Raw genomic sequence first — 22,883 nt, forward strand, 5'->3', positions numbered from 1 at the left:
TGCCCTCTTTGTATTCTGACTGCGATTTCCTCCAAATAAAGTCAAGTCTGCATTACAGAAAGTTTAATAATCAGTGTTTAATACTTCTGAGTACAAGAAGGAACTAGACCAGAAGCAAGGGGCAACCCAGCGAGAGAGATCCTTGAGAATGCAGCAGGCAACCTCTCCACTGTCTTCCACCACAGCACACTCCTCCTCTGTTCCTGCCTTCCCTCATCCTTCATTTCAGTAACTATCCATCTCATCTCATCCAAACCTGTTAAGGGGCTTGCTACCTTCTGTTTGCGCTTGCAAATACTGCGATCTGACTGCGGGTCTAGGAAGACAGCAGGCCAGCAAGCACTCCTCCTGGTCAAATCCAAACAGACTTTTCAGCCCCACATCCAAGGGCACGTCTGCTGCATTTTATACCACCACCATTGGTGAGAGGCTGACAAAATCTCAAGTCTCCACCATGTTTTTTCCTCTTACATCACATGCAAGTTGACTGCCTTTACCCCTGGGCTTCTCACTAAATTCTCAACCCCATTGAAGCAAGGTCAAATCCCTCCTGGCCACTAAAGTCTAGTGCTATGGTGGCATATAATCACAGATAACAACACGGTATGAGTTCACGACACGGCACCAGGCACTTCAGTCCTAGGAAACGGGGGGCGGGGGGTGGTGGTGGGGGGACCACTTTCACTTTATAGGTGAGGAAGTGGGTCAGAATGGAAGCTCCATGAAGGGATTCCAACATCACAGTTTCTACCAGGACTAAGCAGAGCAGCTGGTACAGACACAAAATTCATCACTATCACTATTAACTCCAGTCACTCAATCCAATCATAGCCGTCTTCTCTTCCACCCATACATACTTCTCAAACGCCTGTATGTTATAGCTGAGACAGTGAGGACAGGAAAGGGAATGAGAATTGCCCAACGTCACACAACCACTCAAGAGCAAATGGCCTAGCATGCGACCTACCAGCCTCCAGCCCACACAGCCCAACTGAGACGCACACAACACGGCTGCCACTCCCCTCAGGTAACTCTGCTATGTGGGTGACCGCTTTGCTTGACCAGCTTCTCCAGGGCACGCACTCTCTGGTGACTTTTGTTCCCTTATACTGGCAAAGTCCCCATTCTCTCTGGAACAACCACATGTCTATCGGAGCATGACAACTATCTACCCCCAATCCTCAAACGCCACATGTCACAACAGAAGCTGCTCTGCCACTGAACTGAAACTGACTCAAGGATTCTTTTGATGGGATACTGGCCCCAATTCTCCAGCTCCCCAACACCCTGGGAATATAAGCCGAGCCTTCCTCTCCTTCAATGGCAGAGCAGGTTTCAGGGAACAGGGTCTGAAGAAAACAGCTCTGATGACACAGTAACAGTTCCAGAAAAGCTGTAGTAAAAACACACACCAAACCCACAAAACACTGAGGCTACAGCTCAAAACAGACAGCCATTCCATGCTCACACATCAGAAAATTTAATAAGACCGTTAAGGTGGCAACTAGTCAGGATTATCTGTGCACTCCAAATAATCCTTTCATGTTCTCAAGTGTGAAAACAGTCCCTGTGAGTTCTAGCTGCTCAAAATGTTGACTGGTCAGATGAAGCTAGACCAGGGTTTTCTCACTGCTTAGATCTTTAAATAGCCGGGGCTTTGCACAGTAGGCCACTGAAGGAAAAGGGCGATCTCACGGCTCTATTTGGAAGGAGTGGTGTAAGCGGTCAGGAAGGAAGGAAGAGGGTCGCACCTTCTTCCTTGAAGCTATTCAGCCATGACTAAAAGTTCATAAAATTTACAGACAGCTGATAATGCTGTTGCCAGTGGACTTTTTTCAACTTCCCTGACATCACTTTTTAAACTCTGAAATGTCTGACCTCAAAGAATTTTAAAAGCTAGTTCACCAGTAGTGTTTGCATTTGAGAGCATGGGTTCAATCCCCACCACTCAAAAGCCCTGTACCCAGTAAGATGGAGGTGCATGCCTGTAACCACAGCACTCTGGAGGCTAATGCAGGAAGATCACTTCAACGTCAAAGTTAACCTGGTATACATAGTGGGTTTCTGGTCAAGCAGGGATGGATAGCAAGACTCTGTCTTCAAAAACAGAAATAACAACGAACACAATATCCCACAATAGAAACATAAGACAACTTGGTGGGCATTTTTCTTGAAGAGAGTTTCACGGTAAAAGCATTAAGACAAGAGGGAAATACAGTTATCTAATACCTGGGTTCTACCAAGATATGATTTAAGTAGTCTGGGGTGAAACTTGAGCAGAAAAAACCAAAAACTTAAGTTCACTAGTTAAGTCTAAAAATCAGCAGGCTCATTCTTAGGAAACCTACAATGCCACCCCAAATGCTCACTCACCTACTGGGCAAAGACACCATAACAAATACACTACAGGCATGCAGTTACAGACCAAAACTGGCTGCTGTGCCTGGAATGTCCTCGGCAATGTATTCTATACATATATTTTGAATCACTTTGCCAATATTATTTATGTTATCATTTCTTTTATTTAAAAATAAATTTAAAATAATAAAATTGTATAGCGGCAAAATAATTTTAAATTAAAATTTCCTACTTAAAAACTAACAGAGATGCATTTTATAGTGGGGAAGACCTTATTGCCATTATTACTTAAACCAAGGAAAGGTGATGAGGTTCTAAACATGGTCTCCCTGGAGATGAAGGCAGAGAACTCTGGCATGTGTAAGATGCTGTGGGGGAAGCACAGAAGGACATCTGCTTGGCCCTGCAAACACCAGGATAAAGCACTTGCCACATGAAAACTGCACATAGAAGACACAGAACAAAATATGTGTATTACTTTTAGCATGTTAAAAACAATCACATCAAAAAGTATACAGATAAAAAATGCCATAGATGACATAAGAAAATAGTGTGTGATATAGATATTGCATATATATATATATATATATATATATATATATATATATATATATATAATCTACATTATTTACCACTATGATATATACTTTCTGGAGAGGCATAGATGCTGCCATCATAAACTAAATTGTACAGCTTGGTTCCTTATAAGTCACAGAGTCATACTTTAAGAACTGTAATTAATATCCTCAACTACATTTCTCTATACATTTATTTCTCACCTTCCACATGATCTAAACCAGGAGCTGGAGTTTCAGTGTGGTGTTCACCTTTAATACACCGCATTTGTTTCCATACTTAATATCATCATTACCACGTTGATTAAATTACATTAGAATCATTATATACATAAAAAATAGTCACGTTCACTAGCTAGACAAATGTTACTTTCCTCTTAAGATATCTTCTTGTACCTCAAATGCTTAAATTCCCAATGTGGAGGAGGGGACCATCACTGTTGGACTTCCTACTTTCTGATATTCAGATACAAGAAGGTTAACGATGAGAGACGCATCCACACAAAGACACCCTCTCTTGGAGGACCCAGCATGCTGTCAGTGTCCTGGTAACAGTAGTATACGATAGCATATTTTCATTTTTTTTAAACCATGAACCTCAATTATTTTTCACTGATAAATGTTTCAAAAACTAAGAAATATACTAAGTAATTTTTTTTTTACAAAGATCAAAATTCTAGATGCTTATAAATAATTAGGGTATTTTTCATACTTTTGACCAGGATAATGTAATGGCCCAGTAAGTGTAGCGATATCCACCCACTACACTCAGTAAAGACTGAGTGGCAGAAAAAACCCATGTGAATGGTTCCCCTGGGGCCCTGTGGAACCTGAAGCAGAGTGTGGAGTAGCATTATGGTTAGTGCTGCTTTCAAATGAACTTAAAAGCAACCTTCCACTGCCTGGAGTGAGCTACAGGGTCTGTGACTTCCAGCTCCTTCTGCAGCCTGTCCCTTGCACCTGGCAAGGAACGGGCAGACGATGGGCACAGGCCAGACCAGAGCCACACACTCAAGCTAACTGACCGTATTTTAAGCACCATTAAGTGGTTAGCCTTTCTCCCCAATGTCTTTACCTTTCGGGCAGAGATAAAATGGCAGAAAAAGAAGGAGAATGATATTCTGTGAGATGTAGGATTCATAAAGTCGGGACAAATTTTTAAAGTCATTTCAGCTTAGAACCTAGGTTAAAATATGACAGGGTCAGGGTGGGCAGAAAGATAAGGGGGGGAAAACCACCGTTATTTCATGGATCTAGATTAAAGGTAGTTTTAAAAAACATTTCTAAATTCTGTGATTAAAAATCTATGCACAGGTGTTTGTCACGTCTATTAAAAAATGAGTGGCAGCCTTCAGAACATCTCCTCTACAGCGTCTCAGTGCTTTCTAACAGCAGTCAGAACAGAATGGATCCACAGAGTGAAAACATTCGGTCTGAAGGAAAGATAGGAATGAAACAACATGTAGAACCTCACTGTGTGCGCATCCCTGAATGCTATTGCTATGTTTCCAGCTTTTGAATCTCCTAGTAATGTTCCAGTGACAATGCAATTGAAACACTCATCTTCAGCAGCATCTACATGGGATGAAGCATTCCACACACTCTCGTACTGACATACACTGGAACTGCATGAGTTGTTTACAATAGTATAAAATACTGCTTTGGCAATTATAAACATAGCAATGTGGTTATCATATGGTATCTATTCTTTTGTCTTCAGTGAATACATCCAAACTCTCACAGCAATACTGATTCCTGAATAGAAAGTCCCTCTCTATTTCTGTAGTGATGTGCTGGAGGTGAGGGCCCTGCATATTGATACCCAGGAGAACTGGCATCTTCCACAGCTGGTGAAGGTTTATACCTCACTGGACTGTCTACAGATACTTCTGGAAGGCCATGGTCCTGAAAAGGTACATGTTGAAAGGCTGCATATTTTGGTAAATTGCTTAAGTGGCTACGGCTAGGATCTCGAGTCCATGATTGTCCATGTATCTCAGGTCTGTATGTATAGCTAACTTCTGACCACTTTCTGCTCTCTGGTAAATAATCCACTGGAGGAAGGATGAACTTTCCATTCTTTGGTGAGCCTGAACTACCTGCATATCCCCCAGCACCAATGTCAATGGGAAGAACTTCAATTCGACTAGATGGTAGGACAACAGGAGTTGGGCGGCTGTAAGACTTCTCCGGAGAAATATCAACTGAAAGAGAAGAGCCATACGGTCTCCTGGAAGGATTAATTTGAGTCCCAGGGTTGATCTGTGGGTACACAAAGCTGCTGTGGGCAATAGGGATGTGTTTTGGAGAATTTCCATGGTAAACAGGGGGGTTGCTGTAGGAGGGTGGATATGCAACCCTGTGATCCTCCCCTTCTAACTGGGATGGGTATCGTGCATGGCCAGGAGGCTGCACTTTAAAAGTAAACTTGCTGGGTACTTTCGATGGACTGGAGCTTGGCTCAGTGTGCTTTCTTGGGCTGTGAGGGTGAGTCCGTTCTGATGCCTCCTCCACAGATGCTCCGTTTTCGTTTTCACTCCCAGGCACATTGTCATACTGTGAAGCATTAGAACCCCGCTTCCCATCACTGCCATCAAACACCTTCATCTTCTGCCTTGAGTTGGACATTCGCGTCTCAGCAGAACTTGGGACGGCAGCGGTAGGGGTAGGACACACCGAGGAACTTCTGCCTTCGATGGCATATTTAGCAGTTCTTTCAATAGCTGAGGCATCTGATGGTTTTTTCCATTTGGGCATAAATTCCTTTCTGATGTTTGAAATTGCATTGCTATTTTGGTTAGCAGCTGCATGGTTATAGTGCCTGGAACTGTCCTGTGGACCCATTGAAGGTTTTCTCTGAAAGCCTGCCTCATGCTTCAGATTTTTACTCTCGTCATCCACTGACTTCTGCCGTGGTTGCCCGACTCTTTCTGGTGTACCAGTTCTGCTGCGGTGGGCAGGGGAATGCTCATGTTTTTTGTGAGGTGATCCACCTTCTCTTCTGCTGCTTATTTGGGGGCTGGGCCTGCCAACACTTCTTTGTCCATTGCTCAACTGATTAATACAAGCAGAATTAGACTCAGGTGGAAGTTGCCCCAAGGGTTTCTTTGGATATTCATCCTCCTTACCTAAAAGGAAAGATAAATTCATAAGTAAAACAAATATAGAAATGATGAGTATCTAGTCTAAGAGACACATTATAACAACTGCAGATTGTCTTGTGTACGTGGAAACACATACTTTCACACTGCAAAAGGTTAGTGACTAACAGCAAGCAATTCTTAGAGAAAATGACACTAAGACATAGCTAACTTCAAAATCTAAGTAGGCACTGTGCAGGTGGAGACAGCCTGTTGCCTCACAGGCAAGGTTCACGAAATTGCCTAACATCTAATTCTTTTATTTTCTTAAGACATACTGTCACACAGCTTTTCTGTGCAAAGCTGATGCTCTCATTCCTAAAAGAACTGGTCAGTGGTTGAGTCTTAACATTATGTTACTTTCATTTTAACTCATCTCAACGAAAATGGTTTTGAAGTCAGTAAAGTCTTTGCTTTCAGCTTCAAGCAGATCTGTCAAAGTTGAAAGTCACTTGATAACTTACTGTGGTCCCTAAGTTCTCCCCAAATTATTATAATCTTGGTTATTTCTCACAGCATAACTTACTGTTTAAAAGAAACATACTCTCCCACCTGAAAACAAACATCCTACTTAAAAATGTAAATACAGGAAAAGAAATTTAAAAAGAATGAAAACCACATTAGGTAACTTACATAATTAAAAAAGTGTGTGTGTGTGTGTGTGTGTGTGTTTTGCAAGAATGTATGTACGTGCACCACTTGCGTGCCTGGTGCCTGGAATCCTGAGGAGACTACCAGATCCTCTAGAAGTGGAGTTGCAAATGGCAGTGAGCACTGGGAAGTGAAGTTGGGGCTTCTTAAGCAGCCAGTGTACTTAACCACAGAGCTGTCTCTCCAGCCCATTTTAGTTTTGTATCTTAAATAATTAACACAGAATCGTAAGGAATTGAAAGAAGGTTCAATAAACTGGCTAGTTAGCAAGAAATATTTTTAAATGCTCTATTTCAACATTGCCAGATTTTCATGAAACTAATATAGATTACCATGAAAAGAAGATTTCATCTGCAAAAACTACAAAATGTTTTACCCATTATTAGAAAGCAGTTTTTTGTCACCTGAAAATAAAGCTCTGCTTTCTTCAAATACTCCCTTAATGATCCATCTAACTGATACTTACTATGATCTGCATGGGGTTGCTGTGAACATGGAGATGTGATATTTTCACATGGCCCTAGTCACTACAATCTTGTTATTTCTGTTCTGTTTTGTTTAGTGGGGTGGGGGAAGGGATACCATGTTGATTACTCTTAGAATTCTCACACCGCATGCTTCTTTATAGAAAGTTTTAATTGGTACATAACAGTTACAGATCCACTTCTTTAGGATATTTTAAGAAAAATACAATGCTTTGTTCAGAGGGGGAGAATATGTAATATCATCCTTTAAATAAGCTGCCAACATCAGAACTGCGCAGGGCCCCAGAATGGGCTGGAGGGTAAAGGTTGCCAAACCAGAGGACTTAAGTTCGATCCTGGAGCCCACATGACATAGACAATAAACAGATACAGCAGAACACTTGCTTAGCATGTACAAGGCCCTGGATGCCATCACCAGCATTCCAACCCAACCCAACCCAACCCTATCCGATCCAAACAAAACAAAGAAACAGGAAAATTAAAGTGGTAAAAACAATTAAAAATTGGGAGTGGGACGGTGCAGAGCAGGGAAGAGTGCCAGAAAGAACAAGACCCTCTCTCTGAACAATGGCCCGAGAAGGAAAGAGGCCCCAGGAAGATGCCAAAAAACTGACGAAGTTACAACCCACATGGCACTATGAAGAGGACTTGGGATTTTGTCCTGAGTTAATTGAAAAATTCTAGAGACTTTTCAGCAGATCAGTTCTATACTCTGAGATATATCACAGAAGTTATTTGAAATGGTGGTTTAGACTTCGATTGCGGTAATAATAAATGACGATAGTCACAATTGCTAACATTATTAAGCAATCACCATGTATCAGTCATCATACAGAACGCTGTGCACATAAACATTAACAACAGGCACGTAATTTCATTATCTCATTACGTGAGAAAACTGAGGCAGAGAGGAACTTGCTCACGGGTTCACAGCTAGCAAGTAGCAGATTCCGAGTTCAACCCCAAAGCTGGCTCCAGCATCTTCACGGTCCCCTTCTACTGCTGCAGTGGGGCAGTGAGATGGGCTGCTTTGGACACTTGAAGGTGAAGCCCATGTGCTTACTCAGTTGGTAAGATGTGAGCTAGGAGGCCATCAGCAGAGTGAAGGATGTCTGCTGCTTCAGAGACAGAGCACACCACTCAGCAATCTTGACTTCAACAGCATTCCCATGTGTCTCTTCTATGACGAAGCTATTTCATACTATTTACAAAATTATCTCAAGTGGTAACACAAACTTGAAAAAGCTAGCATTTGAAAGTTTTTGCTTATGAATATGTAAAGTGGGTTAAATGCCAGCTGAGGGCAGAGCATTCAGCTCCTTAGGGTAAAGACCAACAAGTAATAAAATCCATTTAGCATCCCAACAAAGTGTTTTTATTTTTAAATCAGTTCTCCAATAGTTAATCAGTTAGTCCCAGAAAAACATGTGACTGTCATCTTCTCTGCCAGGGACAGTGTCTAGAACACACACTGATTAGCAAGATAACACGAAGACCTGCAACACAAAACCCCAGCTTACAACTTTCCTCTCGTCCCAACTTTGGCAATTCCAGGAGAGTAGAGCAATTCAATGCTAGTTAATATCCTATCAAATGATATACCAGCCAATCAGCAAAACCCACTTTACAGAAGTGGACTGAGTGGGACCCTGATGTGCACACAGCTGCTTAATGTAAGTAGGGAAACTGTGGTACCAGTTTAAGAATGCTCATCATTACAATGTGTTAGAAAAAATACCTACATGCTTAACTGGAGAATCTCTAAAATTATGAAAGAAAATATGATGAAATAAGGTATGTAACATAAAATAATTTTCTAAGTCTACTGCTACGCTAATATTTTTAACATGAACCAGAACTAAAATGAGTTACTAGGAGCATGCAGAGAACATCCCATTAATTACAAATTCTATACAGTTCTAAGTCTGCATCTGAGGCACAAAGGTAAGGAATACACACTAGTCAGTGCTGGTTAACGTAACAAAAGTGCTCTCAGATAGAGGGTTATTATTTTTCCTTAGCTGCCATAAATGTCTGCTATGAACATGTAGTACTTGCACAATAATGTTTTTCAATAGGCCAGACAATAAGGACATACAGTTTAGTGTAAGACTTGTGGGCCACATATTCAGCACAATCCTAAGTGTCCTAAAGGCCTTGTCAAGAGCTTTACTCTATACATTATACTAACAGTATTTTTCTGACTCACTAAATGAGCAGCCTTCAGGAAAAACAAGAGCAGACTAATAGATAAGGCATTCTCAATGGAGCTGGTACTAGCAATCAGGGACTTTGCTTTCTACATGCTCAAATATCCATTTCCAACTAATCCATTCATTGCTTCTTTCCTTACATAGATGTAATGTTTACTGGTATGGAATTTAAATCATCTGGCTTTACTACTTTCAAAAAGTTAAAAACTAGAGTTTTCTCATCTCCATACTTTTATAATTTTACAAAGGTGACTGACAGCCACAGTTGACCTCATCAAATGCAGAGTTCCAAAACCCTCACTCAATCCATTCCATCTAGGAAGGTAACCACTTAATTTTCTCAGGCCAATTTTATGTATTTATTTTTCTGACAACATGGAAGCAAAACCTAAATGGAAGCATGCCTACAGACCAGTCAGCTGTAAGTGTCTTATGCTCCTGGTTCTTCACTCAACACAGACTCATTGGCTGAGGTTCCATTGTAAGATAGAGAAGAAAGGTAAAGAGACAGCTGGAGTGTGTGAGAAAGACCCAGAGAAGAAGGACTGGTGGGGAAAAACCACAAGTGCAGGGAGATGGAGATGGTGGGGAAAAACTGGATGAGGATCCCAAGAACATGGATGAGAAAACGCACACCATCCACATTTAGGCACAGACATCCATATTTATTTGGCAACAGTCACTGGTGTTCATTCAGAAAGTCTTTGATTAAAGTAAAAACAGGATGACAGTAAAATATGGAGTTGTAGGTAAAAGGTCTGTTTTTCTCAGGAGAAGGAATTTTTAAACTAGCAAGTAAGAGACAGACTGAGGTGGGAACTTCATACAGGTACAGGAAAGTTTATTTTTCAGTGTAAATAACAAGAAACATTTTTACCTCTCACTTTATTTAAGTAACTACAGAAATATGTCTAAGGAAAAGTGATTAATAGTATATGCATCTGACATTTGGTGAGCCATCTCTCAGCGCTCGCGCTCTCTCTCTCTCTCTCTCTCTCTCTATATATATATATATATATATATATATATATATATAAATAAGAATTGAAGGAGAGCTGGAAAGCTGGCTTAGCAGTTAAGAGCACTGGTTGTTTTTCCAGAGGATCCAGGTTCAATTCCTAGTACACTTTGCAACTGCAGTTCCAGAGAATCCAGTGCCCTCTTCTGGTCTCTGTGGGCACTGCATGTATGTATGCAGGCCAAACAACCACACACATAAAATAAAAAATTAATAAAATCTAAAAAAAAAAAAAAAAAAAAATTAAGAATTAAAGGAAGGACGGGTGGTGGTGGCACACGCCTTTAATCTCAGCACTCGGGAGGCAGAGCCAGGCGGATCTCTGTGAGTTCAAGGCCAGCCTGGTCTACAGAGCGAGATCAGGACAGGCACCAAAACTACACAGAGAAACCCTGTCTCAAAAAACCAAAAAAAAACCAAAAAAACAAAAAAACAAAAAAAAAAAACAGGAATTAAAGGAAATTTTCAATATATTTCATTCATTGAATGGATAAGAGATCAAAATGAACACTGGGGCACAATGTCTGTGTTCTAAAATACTCAAGAAAAGCTCCTCACATCAACCTGTAGCACATTTCCACCATGCCAGCGGCTTCTCCTTCTGTACCTCTTCAGAATACCTACATTAGTAAAAAAGTGTGAATCAGAGTAATGGCTGGCAGGCCGGAAACTGTGATTACAACATCCACAGTTCACACAGTTAAAAAACAAGAGTCTGGGGAAGAAAGCCACACACAAAGTTATACAATGTCTAATTAACTCTCAAGTGAAAAGCCCTCATTAGGTACCTGTGTGTAAAAGCCAATGGCCAATATAGTAAATGCAGAAAAACATTTAAAGGAAACGGCCTCTTTGTTCCCATAAACCTTTTCAATAAAGAGGCAGTAGACAGGAATATCAGAAAAGTGCCTCCTAAGATGTAAGTGCTTAAAAATCAATTCCTCTAAATGTTAAAAGCAGTGAAACAGGCTAGGCCCAGAGTGCTTCGTAGTGAGGGCGGGGCCGCACAGGTGTCAGGGCCGGAAGGCAATGCTTTGGGTGCTTAGTTCCAAACAGTGTCCACTCACTTCCACTTTCTGCTGCGCATGGCAAACAGGTCAGTGCATACTTACAGCACAGCTTGTGTCTTAGTAGTATTTTATTGCTGTGAAGAGACACTCTTATAAAAGACAGCATTTAACTGGGGGCTTGATTATAGTTTTAGAGGGTTAGTCCATGATCATCATGGCAGAAAGCAGATAGGCATGGCACTGGAGCAGTAGCTGAGAGCTTTCCATTCTGAGCCACAGAAGGCAGGCGGAGAGAGGGTCTGGCATGGACTTCTGAAATCTCAAAGCTAACTCCAAGTGATAAGTTTCCTCCAACAAGGCCATATCTACTCCAACAAAGCTACAGCTCCTAATCCTTACCAAACAGTTCCATTAACTGGGAACCAAGCATTCAAATATGAGCCTATTGGGGCCATTCTGGTTCAGACTACCACAGCCTGCGACAGTGACATCAGCATACATTTTCCAGAAATACTTTCCGACTGACTATTGGGTTACACTACAATCACGTTATTCCCATGAATCAATGTATGAGTGTTCTTTGCATCTCAGTGATGGTCTCGGTAAAAGTTCCTGTGGAGGAAGAGAAGTAAGTGTGGAAGGGTGGTCAAAGAGAGAGGGAGCAGAACAGAGTCCAGCAGAGAACAGAACAAGGCAAGGGAAGGAACGCCTGTGTGGTAGGTAGAGTGGAAAGGACAAGAGAGGAAGGAGACCAGAGCTACATGAAGGAAGAGATGGAGGTGGTCCCAGGGGATCTATGAGCGGGGCTCCCCTCATAGAAGCAGGTTCTAAACGATGTCTCAAAGGCCTCTCAATTCCAACAGCCAGACCAAACCCACAGTCTCTTTGTCATGTAATCTGACCTCTGTAACTATGACATTAAGAGGAAAAAACCTATATGATTTCTACACAAAGATTGCTGTGGGATGTTCTGTATGTTAAATGTGTTGCTCTGATTGGTTAATAAATAAAACACTGATTGGCCAGTAGCCAGGCAGGAAGTATAGGCGGGACAAGCAGAGAGAATTCTGGGAAGTAGAAGGTTGAGGAGAGAGAGCTGCCAGCCACCGCCATGAGAAGATTTTAAGATACGGGTGAGCCACGTGGCAACTTATAGATTAATAGAAATGAGCTGATTTAAGAAAAAGAACAGTTAGCAAGAAGCCTGCCACAGCCATACAGTTTATAAGTAATATAAGTCTCTGTGTGTTTACTTGGTTGGGTTTGAGCAGCTGCAGGACTGGCAGGTGAGAGAGATTTGTCCTGACCGTGGGCCAGGCAGGACTGGAGAAAACTCCAGCTACAAAAGATGATTTTTTTTTTTGGTGCAGATTAAGTATTCAACTTTTACTGGGCCAAGGAAATAACTGTGTGGAACCCATAAAAGCAACAAATGTCACTATCAGTTATGTTTTTATGTGCTAATAAGTATTCTCTATCACAAAAGTAGATTTAAGCAAATCTGTGAGTAGCTACCTTCACACACACACACACACACACACACACATACACAATATCTTTGGTTTACTCGATGTCCTACATCCTCATGACTCCTAAGCAACTGTGACATCGAGCAGACTTGAGCACAGCTGACGTAAACACAGACGCGTCATGTGGGGCCCTTTAGAGTCAGTATTTACCGCCCAGGCTCTCAATCTGGGACTCTTTTCAGTAAACAGAGCAATGGTTTTGCTCCCTCCACTGATGTTTCTGCTCAGCTTCATGTCAGAAATTTACTTTCTCCTTCTTCCTGAAAACACAGCAGGTAGCTGAGCTCTGGCCACGTCCTACAGGAGCTTTGTGTGAGGCCGTCACACCAACGGCACCTCACCCACGTTCAGTAGTGCTAGTGCGAACAATCTTCTCTCCCCACTCACAAGAAACAGAACTTCATACAATTTAGAACAAAACCTAAATGTTTAGTTCCTTTTCAGTTTTTGTCTGTTTAGCATTTTTGTCTTAAAAGCCCCAACATGCCAAGAGCAGTCTCCTCTAACTTCCCTAAGAAGACAAAAAGGTGTTTTTCTGTCTCCTCAGGCCTGTCCATTTCTGGTCTTACTCAGGTCTCTGTCACCACCCAGTGGACACCACACTCTACTACAGAGTGGAGGTGGACTGCCTCCGAGGCATTAGCAGCTCTCTGAACCCACTAAGAGATGTAAGTACAGAGTGCTCCTCGGCGATTCCTGGTGACCCTCCTTCTACTTCTAAACGCAGCAGCACAATCTCAGCACATACTGAAACTGACCGGCATACACAAACATGATACAGAATGGCTCACCCCCGCAAACTGTTTCTGTGTTAATCTTTGGTGTACAGATTCTCCCATGTCAGAAAGGACTAAAACTTCAAAAGGCTATCTGCTTCATGCCAGGCAACTATCAGCACTCATGATGCTGAGATGTGGTCACTGCATCCAAGGATACGCACACTAACACGAGTGCTCAAGCACCAAAAGCAGAAAATAGCTGCATGCACAAGCATTGGTTCAGACACTTGTAGCTAGAGTTTTCCTGCCTGGCCCACAGTCAGGACAAATCTCAGTCACCCACCAGTCCCACAGCCACTCAGACCTGACCAAGTAAACACAGAGGCTTATATTGGTTACAAACTGTATGGCCGTGGCAGGCTTCTTGCTAACTGTTCTTACAGCTTAACTTAATCCATTTCCATTAATCTATACCTTGCCACATGGCTCGTGGCTTACCGGCATCCTCACATGCTGTTTGTCATCGTGGTGGCTGGCAGTGTCTCTCTGACTCAGCCTTCCACTTCCCAGCTTTATTCTCCTCCTTGTCCCGCCTACACTTCCTGCCTAGCCAATGGCCAATCAGTGATTTATTTACTGACCAATCAGCAACACACTTGACATACAGACCATCCCACAGCAGACACTAAGTACAGGTGATCAAATTCAAGGGGTTGGGATCCTGTGGGCAGGCTGAGACGGCTTTAGGTGGGAAATAATGCCTAAGTCGGGTGTGAAAACGGACAGCTTAGGTCAGATGTATTCAGACAATTAGTGGGTGAAGTCCGAGAACTCAGTGTTGAAGAAGCATATATACAAAGGCAAACTGATGTTAAAGTACACATCTGGCTATACTCTAGCAATCTCTGAGCACAGCAGTAGAAGCTACTTTTGAATAGCATAATAAACAGCATTTATTATTCAAAAGTATAATAATACTCCAGAATCACTCGGGACAACCAAATGACTATCATTTAGCAGCTGGATGATCTTGGACAGTTATTTAACCTTTACCCAAGTTTCCCCATCTATAAGCTATAGATTAGTAACAATGATGCATAATGACAATGAAAACTATTCACAGTTCTAACAACTAAGAAATAAATAAAATGACAAAAATTTCTATCAGGTTGAAAGACCTCAAGAAGGAAAGGCCAGAGGTAAACAACTAAGAAGAGCAAGCCCTGGTGAGAAGAAGCAGCGGGCTGCCCAAGAAGAGTGGGGTGGTCTGCAGCAAGAAGCCAAGGCATCTAGACTGCCTGCAAAGCATCAGAAGGGCACCAACCCGGACACAGCAGACAAACACGGGAGCAGGTGCAGTCAGGGTCCCTGCTAAGAGCCCAAGAATCCTAGCATGTATGGCAGTCATGTCCCCCAACACCCACCCCCTCAAACTAATCAATATCTTTCAACTCCTGAAGATCCAGACTTAAGCATAGAGAAGCTTAAAAGAATCAAGCACCTGATCAATTCTGCATTTTTATTAAAGAATCTAGCATTATTTTTATTTTAAAATATTATAAGAGGATTTGACAATAGTTGGTAATTTTGTACTAATTTAAATGAGTTACTGACTTGAACTTTTGATTTTAACTGTAGACATTGGGCACAGTCTTGGGGAGGAACGGGGTTCCAGGTTATTTTATTGTTTGTTCTGTTCTGCAGTGCTGGGACTTAAGCAAAGAGCCGTGGGGTGCTGGGCAGCCCTCTGCCACTGAGCTTCTGCCCACCAATTATGAATTATTTTACAGCTATGTAAGATTAGTTCCTAAAGTATGCTGAAAGGAAAATGGATACAATAAATTTATACATACAATCTAAAATATTTGTAGTTATTTACAAATAGAACCAAATATTAACTAAAATTCCTTTAGAAAAAAATGTTAAAATTACTAGATTTAGCCGGGTGGTGGTAGCTCATGCCTTTAATCTCAGCACTCAGGAGGCAGAGCCAGGTGGATTTCTGTGAGTTCAAGGCCAGCCTGGTCTACAGAGTGAGTTCCAGGACAGCCAGGTTACACAGTGAAACCCTGTCTTGAAAAACAAACAAACTAATTACTAGATTTAAAAATATTATGCTAACTTCTTTAAATGAAACAACAGCCAAAAAACCCCTAGGTTTTATAATCTGGATTTTAATAAATGAAATGCTAATTTTAAAAGTCTAAATAAATCATATACAGAAAAACTGCCTTTAAAGACCAAAAAAACACAAAAGCAAATGTGTCAATAAATACCACATTCCAAAAGGCTGTTAGGAAAAGCTGAGTTGATAACGCAGATGTGAACACTGGGCAAAGACACTCACAGGAGACTCACACTCTACTGTAAGGTCACCTCAAAGGACTGGAAGGGGAGGAAAGATGACGTGGAAAACAAGTAGCTAGGAAAGACTATTTATTCTCTGTCAACTAAAGGCTTTGGGTTTTCTCCTGAAGCACTGGCCTTCCCTCATCACTTCCCCACCTTGCTAAGGAAGGAAACACCACAAAGCCAGTGGCCCCACTTTAACAGACACTGCGCTGAGGGAAATCTTCACAAGATACTACAAAGCCTCAGAAACACAGAAACTGATCAACTGTACTGTAGCTGACTGGGTTCTGGAAGTTGGGAGATTACATGGAATAGGAGATATTAAATGACTAAGGATTAGTGCGTGTTGACCATACTGGGAAATACAGAAAAACACAAAGTTCAGAGGTTGAGTGGAGATAACTGACCCAGTTATGGTTTGCAGTGTGAGGGACAGGCAGGTAAGATGGCCACTCAGGGTACTGGTTGGAACCATAGGTTCCCAGCACTAAGGTCTGGGATGGAAGCAGAAATTAGAAAGTCCTTCAAAGAGCCTGCTATGAATATGAACTGCTTAGGCATAGAGAACAGAATAAACAACTTTAGACAGTGCATTCAAGATAAGCTCAAGAGAAAGCACTGCAGAATCGAGGAATGGAATGAATGGTTAGAAGAGCTGGAACAAGACTGAGAGCATCTGGAACCCAGCATGAAATGACTCAAAACTGCTCTGACACCCACAAATGCATGATTTCTTCCCCTGCTCCAGTCAGCAGCTGTCACCACCAGTACAAAAGACCATGTACAGGAGAAAAATGCAAAGTGGAAGTTCATTTTTTACGAGCTAACCAAAAAGCCAAAATTTTTCTGTGGGGGGGTGGGGTGGGGTGGGGAGGGAACACATGTATCAGAGCCAATGGCAACAAAATGTTTGCTTTCAAAAAAGTTCTCTCCATTTCCTATTTTCTGATAATTAAAAGTTATTTAAGAAAATTTGCTTGATTTCTGTATATAGGTAATAAGCTATAACTTCTGCCCAAACTGTCGGTCACAATAGATCAACATATAGTTCCTAACAGCATGTTTATCAATGGCTTCATCTGAACAGAGGTCAGTCAAGGAGAAAACTGGTGAAGGGGGAAAATTCAACATTTATTCCATCTTTCAGTAAAAATTACATCTAAAGGCCATCTAAGAGCCCCTGCTGATATGACAGGGAAAGCTCTTTGTTACAGGAAAGTCTATCAAAAAACGTAAAAGCAACGAATGTGAAATCCACTCTTCTGTGGCCTCTAGTTAAATATCTGACCTGTTCAAGAACAAAGTAAATTCTTGCCCCACTTGAGTCAAATGGCGAACCCTTGGATCAAACAAACAAACAAACAAACATAACCCCCAAATCCACAAACCTTAATCAACCAATCAACCACTCAAACAAACAACGTAGAAGGCAATCAGGACACAACTAGACATATTGAGCATGGAACAGACAGGGGGAGATCCTGGGGAATCACACTGTTACTCTTGTGGATATGGCTATGGTGCCGTGGTTAAGCCAAAAGAATACCCTGGCTTCATGGACACAGTGACTGCAGTTTTTAGGTGATGTGTCTTGATGTCTTTACTTTCATTTTAAAATTGTTTAATAAATTCAATAAACAGTAATGGGCATGTGTATGGCAGGATGGTCACTACAAATTTCCCGACTTCAGTATATGTTTGAAAAGTCAAACAGTTTCCAAAACTGTTCAAAAGTAACTAAAACATATAGAAAGATGAATGTACAAAAACATTAACAGTAGTCAGTCTAGAAATAGCTGAATATTTTTTTAACTTGGAAAAGTTAGTTTGAGTATCAAAAAAGGAAGAGGAACAAGGAAGGATTATTTGTTGAAGATATAATAATACATCTAAAGTCTTAGAAAACCTCGAAGAGTCAATCAAACATAATGACTCCAGAAACAGCACTAAAAACAAAACAAGCTGGGCATGGTAGTTCATTCCCACTATTAGAGAGGCTGAAGCAGGAGACTGCTGCTAGCTATAAAATAGATTCAACTTATAATAGCAATGGAAAGGGACTGGTGAGATGGGTCAGTGGGTAAGCTGCATGGCCCGAGGTTGAGCCCAGCTCCTACATGGTAGAAACTGAGAACCCATTTCCAAAAATTATTCTCTGAATTGTACCTGTGTGCCCACGGCACTCCCCATCCCACCATATCACATAAAATAAATAAATTTCATCTAATTTTTAAAAAAATAGCAATTGAAAAGCTAGCACTGCTCCCAAGGAAATGGGGAACATAGCCTGACCTCTGTCTACTTTCATCTCATAACCTGAGGACAACCACAGCTTCAGTGAGCTGTCAAGTCTACAACAGACCTTGGCAGTGGTGGCCAGGTGTCTACTGAGGCAAGGGAAGATGGGGAGGTTGAAGTATGTACACCAGAAGTGTGCAACAGCCTTAGTCAGGAAACAAACCCTACCAGGGTTCACGAAAAAGAACAACTAGAGTAGTGCAGTGTAGCAGTACAACGAAAGGTTAAAGCTTTTCCTTAGGAGAATCTTTTTGTTTTGTTTTGTTTTTTTTGTTTTTCGAGACAGGGTTTCTCTGTGTAGCTTTGGAGCCTATCCTGGAACTCACTCTGTAGACCAGGCTGGCCTCAAACTCACAGAGATCCTCCTGCCTCTGCCTCCCGAGTCCTGGGATTAAAGGCGTGCACCACCACCGCCCAGCTGAATATAATTTTTAAAACAGGATTTTTCCCTCTCAAAAACCATCAATCTTTAAATTAAGTGCAAATCTGAAAACATTAGGTGATTCTTTCTTGATAATTTAATACAGTAACAATGAGGGAAAATTGGCCCTAAAAGATATTACAAATACATGCAACTGTGAAAGTAGAGACCAAAAGACAGAACAAAATACCAAGATATAATTTATTAAATGGTATTAATCCATGTGGCTGTTTGGAAAATAAGCAAAGTGGAGTATTATCCAATAAACCAAAGTAATCCCTAGATTAACTAAGACTTAATCAGACAAATTGGTACCCACTAAAAAGATTTAAGCATTTCAAAATAAACCTGCAAAAATTATGAGAAATATTGGGAGGGAAGACCTTCATATAAATTGCCTTTACTAGTACAAATAAGAAAAAAAAATGTGTAAAGAATTTGTAACACCGAGTATGCCAGTGACTTCCTTAACTGCCAGGGGCCTGTATACTTACAGACAATGCACACAGGTAAACAGAGAAGCTGTGTAGTGTACCTGTGGAGAGTGTACCTACAGACAATGCACACAGGTAAACAGAGAAGCTGTATAGTGTACCGTGGAGAGTGTACCTACAGACAATGCACACAGGTAAACAGAGAAGCTGTATAGTATACCGTGGAGAGTGTACCTACAGACAATGCACACAGGTAAACAGAGAAGCTGTATAGTGTACTGTGGAGAGTGTACCTACAGACAATGCACACAGGTAAACAGAGAAGCTCACAGATGATGAAATAAATATATAAGGAGGATACTAGACTTAAAACTCAAGGAATGTAAACCAAAACAAGAATGGGATCCTCTACCCCAACACTAAAAATATTAAACATTTCACAATAGCATGTTTTTGTGAGGATCCTGCCATATACTATTGGCAAGCATACAATTTGGTGTACTGTGTAAGGAGCCAAAGGGAGTGTCATTCATTATACTTTTTAAAAGATGGTTCAACAGCTAAAACTACTGGGTGCTCTGGCAGAGGACCAATGTTTGATTCCTAGCACCCACCTGGCCATTCACAACTGTCTGTAACTCCAGTTCCAGAGGATCCAACACCCTCCTGGTCCCTCTGAGTACCAAGCACACAAGTGGTGCACAGTTATACATGCAGGAAAAACACCCAGACACATAAAAAGTTTAAAGGATGGATGGGTATGACTTGGAAGGGTCTTGATAAAATTTCATTTCATGTCGCATCTGTTCCGTATGCAGTCTACAACTTAGAGAGGAAAACAATGGGAGGTCATGGGGCAGAAACACTCTGAAGATAAATACTGTTACAGTGTTTCTGGTTCTAGCCACCTACCTTTCCTTTTATCTCCCAGCCACACTCTCCTCATCTTCCTAGTGAAAATATTTTACAAACTATTTATAAAATATTTTACAACTGCTACTCCTACAAAATTAAGAGCACAACTCTATGGTTATTTTTATAGGGAGAAAATGAGAAAGTACCACATATGTGACACATAGTAACATTTTGAAAAACATTAGTTGTTAATTAGGTCCTAAACAGTTATCATCATGATCTATTACACAGGTTTCAAACTTTACCTCACCATGTATTTGTAAGGATCTTAAATAGTTCTACAGTGTATGTTTTTTCTTTACATGTATCTTTTATTTAAAAGTGCCTTAAATTCTTCTTTAATATATATAGGCAAGACAATTTAAAACAAATGTTACAATAGGGAGAGTATAGTAATTGTTGCTCTAAGTGCATTTCCTGCTACAGGGAAAAATTAGTGGAAAATAGGCATCATTATACTGAACAGGGAGGGCTGACCTCACTTAGCAAAGGCCACACTTTCCCAAAGCCTATGCTCAACTCAATTACCACTGTGAGGAGGTGTTTCCTTGTCAATTCTAATGACCCCAGGACTCAAGTGCTGATTAAACCCCTCAGTTAAGTCAAAGCACAGCAGCTTGGTTTCCTGAAGGGAAATAACTCTTCCTGATGTGAGTCTGCTTCCTTTCTTACAAGAACATCAAGCAGGGCACATGATCAGGAAATGCCAAACCCAGTTAGCATGAATAACTGAATCCACTTTTCATTTACCCACGCTTTCCACTTTTCTAGGCCCTTACCATACGATCTACTATAACAACAGTGAAAAAGGAAAATGGCAAAAAATAACTTCTTTCAGAAATCATACTCTTGTCAAGTAATAGTAGTCAAAACTTAAAAATGTTGTTACTCTGATCTTTCTAGGTTTTCTTCGTTTTCCCTCACTCTTCACTAGCTGTCTCATGTCCCCAATGGATCCCATACCTACCTCTATCAGTGTCCCTATTACAGTCACTACAACTTGTTCACACCCTATCTCTCCTGTTCTCCCAAAATAAGAAAAACACCTTTCTTTCACTTTTCAAATCTTCAGCAAAGTCCCCAGCAGAAAACCTAATGGTAGGTACTATAAAATGTTTTGAGGTAAGTATGCAAATCTCTACATTGCAACACTCTACACAGAGGCCTGAATTAGAGTTGGAAATGGCGATGCATTTGGTGGTTCTGGGTGCCATACATAAGCATCAGTTCCCTCATGTACAAAAGGCCATTACTTGTTCTATTACTGAACTCAGTTTCCCAAACAAGATGCTAAGCGTAAAAAACATTTATTGTTATGGCTCTTCAAATTAGTTATAATCTGTCAATCAAATCTCTAAGTTTCAATTTGAACAGAGGTATATTTAATCAATATATTTACATGCTTTTTCCTAAAATGAGAAAGAGAAGTCAGAAGACATGATTATTATATGGAAATCTAAGTGACAGGCACGAAATACCTCCCTATGAGATACTAGTCAGCAAGTCCTAGGACACAGGCTGTCACCATTCCTCTTGGCTGACCACCATAACTAGATGGTAAGACCCTATTGTTGAAGACACTTCTGTCGCAGAACACAGGGAACTCAACCTTGATTAACAGGAAAATTATCTCCCTTTACAGCTTATAAAGTACCAGAAGGTGCTATAATGCCTGTTGGAGGAGAAAAGACAAACATGGTCTCATCCAGCGCTAGACCCTGCATGCTACTATACTGGCCTGCCTGGCAAAATGTGCTCACTGTCGCAATAATGTTCTGCCAGTTACAGGAGTAACCAACCACTTTCTGATTGGGTATGAGGCCTGCTCCACAGGAGGGATTTCATGCCTGGTTCTACAAATCTGGTCAAAAGCCCGTGACTACCAAGGTTATAGGCCCTTACAAACCCATTATTATTATTATTATTATTATTATTATTATTATTATTATATTACTACTACTACTACTACTATTATTATTTGGTAAATGACCATGTTTGTCTGATCACCTTTTAAATATTTATGTTTATACCAAAGATCTGTATTGTTCTTAACTTTGGTCAGAGAAAATAACTTTTGTAAACAAATTCCAATACAGATGCACCCTTGGCAGAGGAGTCACTGGTAGTTGATGGCTACTGAAGGAGCAGAGTCGCCCTCCTTTGGAGATATGGCTGCTGATAGGTTGCCACCTCCACCCCATGGACAACCCTACACACCTGTAAAGAGGTAATTAATAACAACAACTTTTAAAAAAACATGAAATTGGAAAGGAGGTAAGAGTCGGGGCACTTGAGGGAACTGGAAGGAGGTGATGGTGGATGGATATGATCAAAATACATTGCATAAATGTATAAAACTTTCAATTATCTTTTTAAAGAAAGAAAAGTCACTAGCAGCCAGTAAGACTCTAACTGATACTATGTCATCACCAAGTGTAATGCTTACACCTTCACAATAAGAAAACAGTCAGTGTTAACTGTGTCGTGCCCTCTGCCACTAGAACTCGATGTAGGATGCCAGGGCATTTCTTACCAGGCTCTGGGAGATCTAATTTTGCCCGCTTTAGTTCTGACATTGAAACCTGAAGTTGCTCTATTACAAAATCATCCTCGAAGAAAAAGTCCTTGGCGAGGGTCTCCTGAAGAAATTCTACAAGTTCTTCCATAGACAACTTCATTAGATGTTCTAGGAAAGGATGAGATAAATGCAAATGCCAGTCAACAGTTCTATTTGAGTGTAGTGAGTTCTAAAAAGGGTACTAAAA

General features: G+C 41.0%; 1 protein-coding gene across 2 annotated transcripts in view; it reads right to left on the reverse strand.

Moving 5' to 3' along the window:
- Positions 1 to 2,812: 2,812 nt before the first annotated feature.
- The window catches only part of Usp6nl (USP6 N-terminal like), a 133,620-nt gene continuing 113,549 nt past the window's right edge, over positions 2,813 to 22,883 (reverse strand). For both annotated transcript variants that reach the window (XM_052727728.1, XM_052727727.1), the window contains 2 exons: positions 22,652 to 22,804; positions 2,813 to 6,061 (listed from right to left, as the gene is read on the reverse strand). In XM_052727728.1, the coding sequence (XP_052583688.1) occupies positions 4,671 to 6,061; positions 22,652 to 22,804 (1,544 nt within the window). In that variant the 3' untranslated portion in view covers positions 2,813 to 4,670. The remainder of the gene's footprint in view (positions 6,062 to 22,651; positions 22,805 to 22,883) is intronic.

Source organism: Peromyscus californicus, unplaced genomic scaffold, assembly GCF_007827085.1.
Source record: "Peromyscus californicus insignis strain IS unplaced genomic scaffold, ASM782708v3 Scaffold_8__1_contigs__length_139910024, whole genome shotgun sequence".
NCBI classification, from domain to species: Eukaryota; Metazoa; Chordata; class Mammalia; order Rodentia; family Cricetidae; genus Peromyscus; species Peromyscus californicus.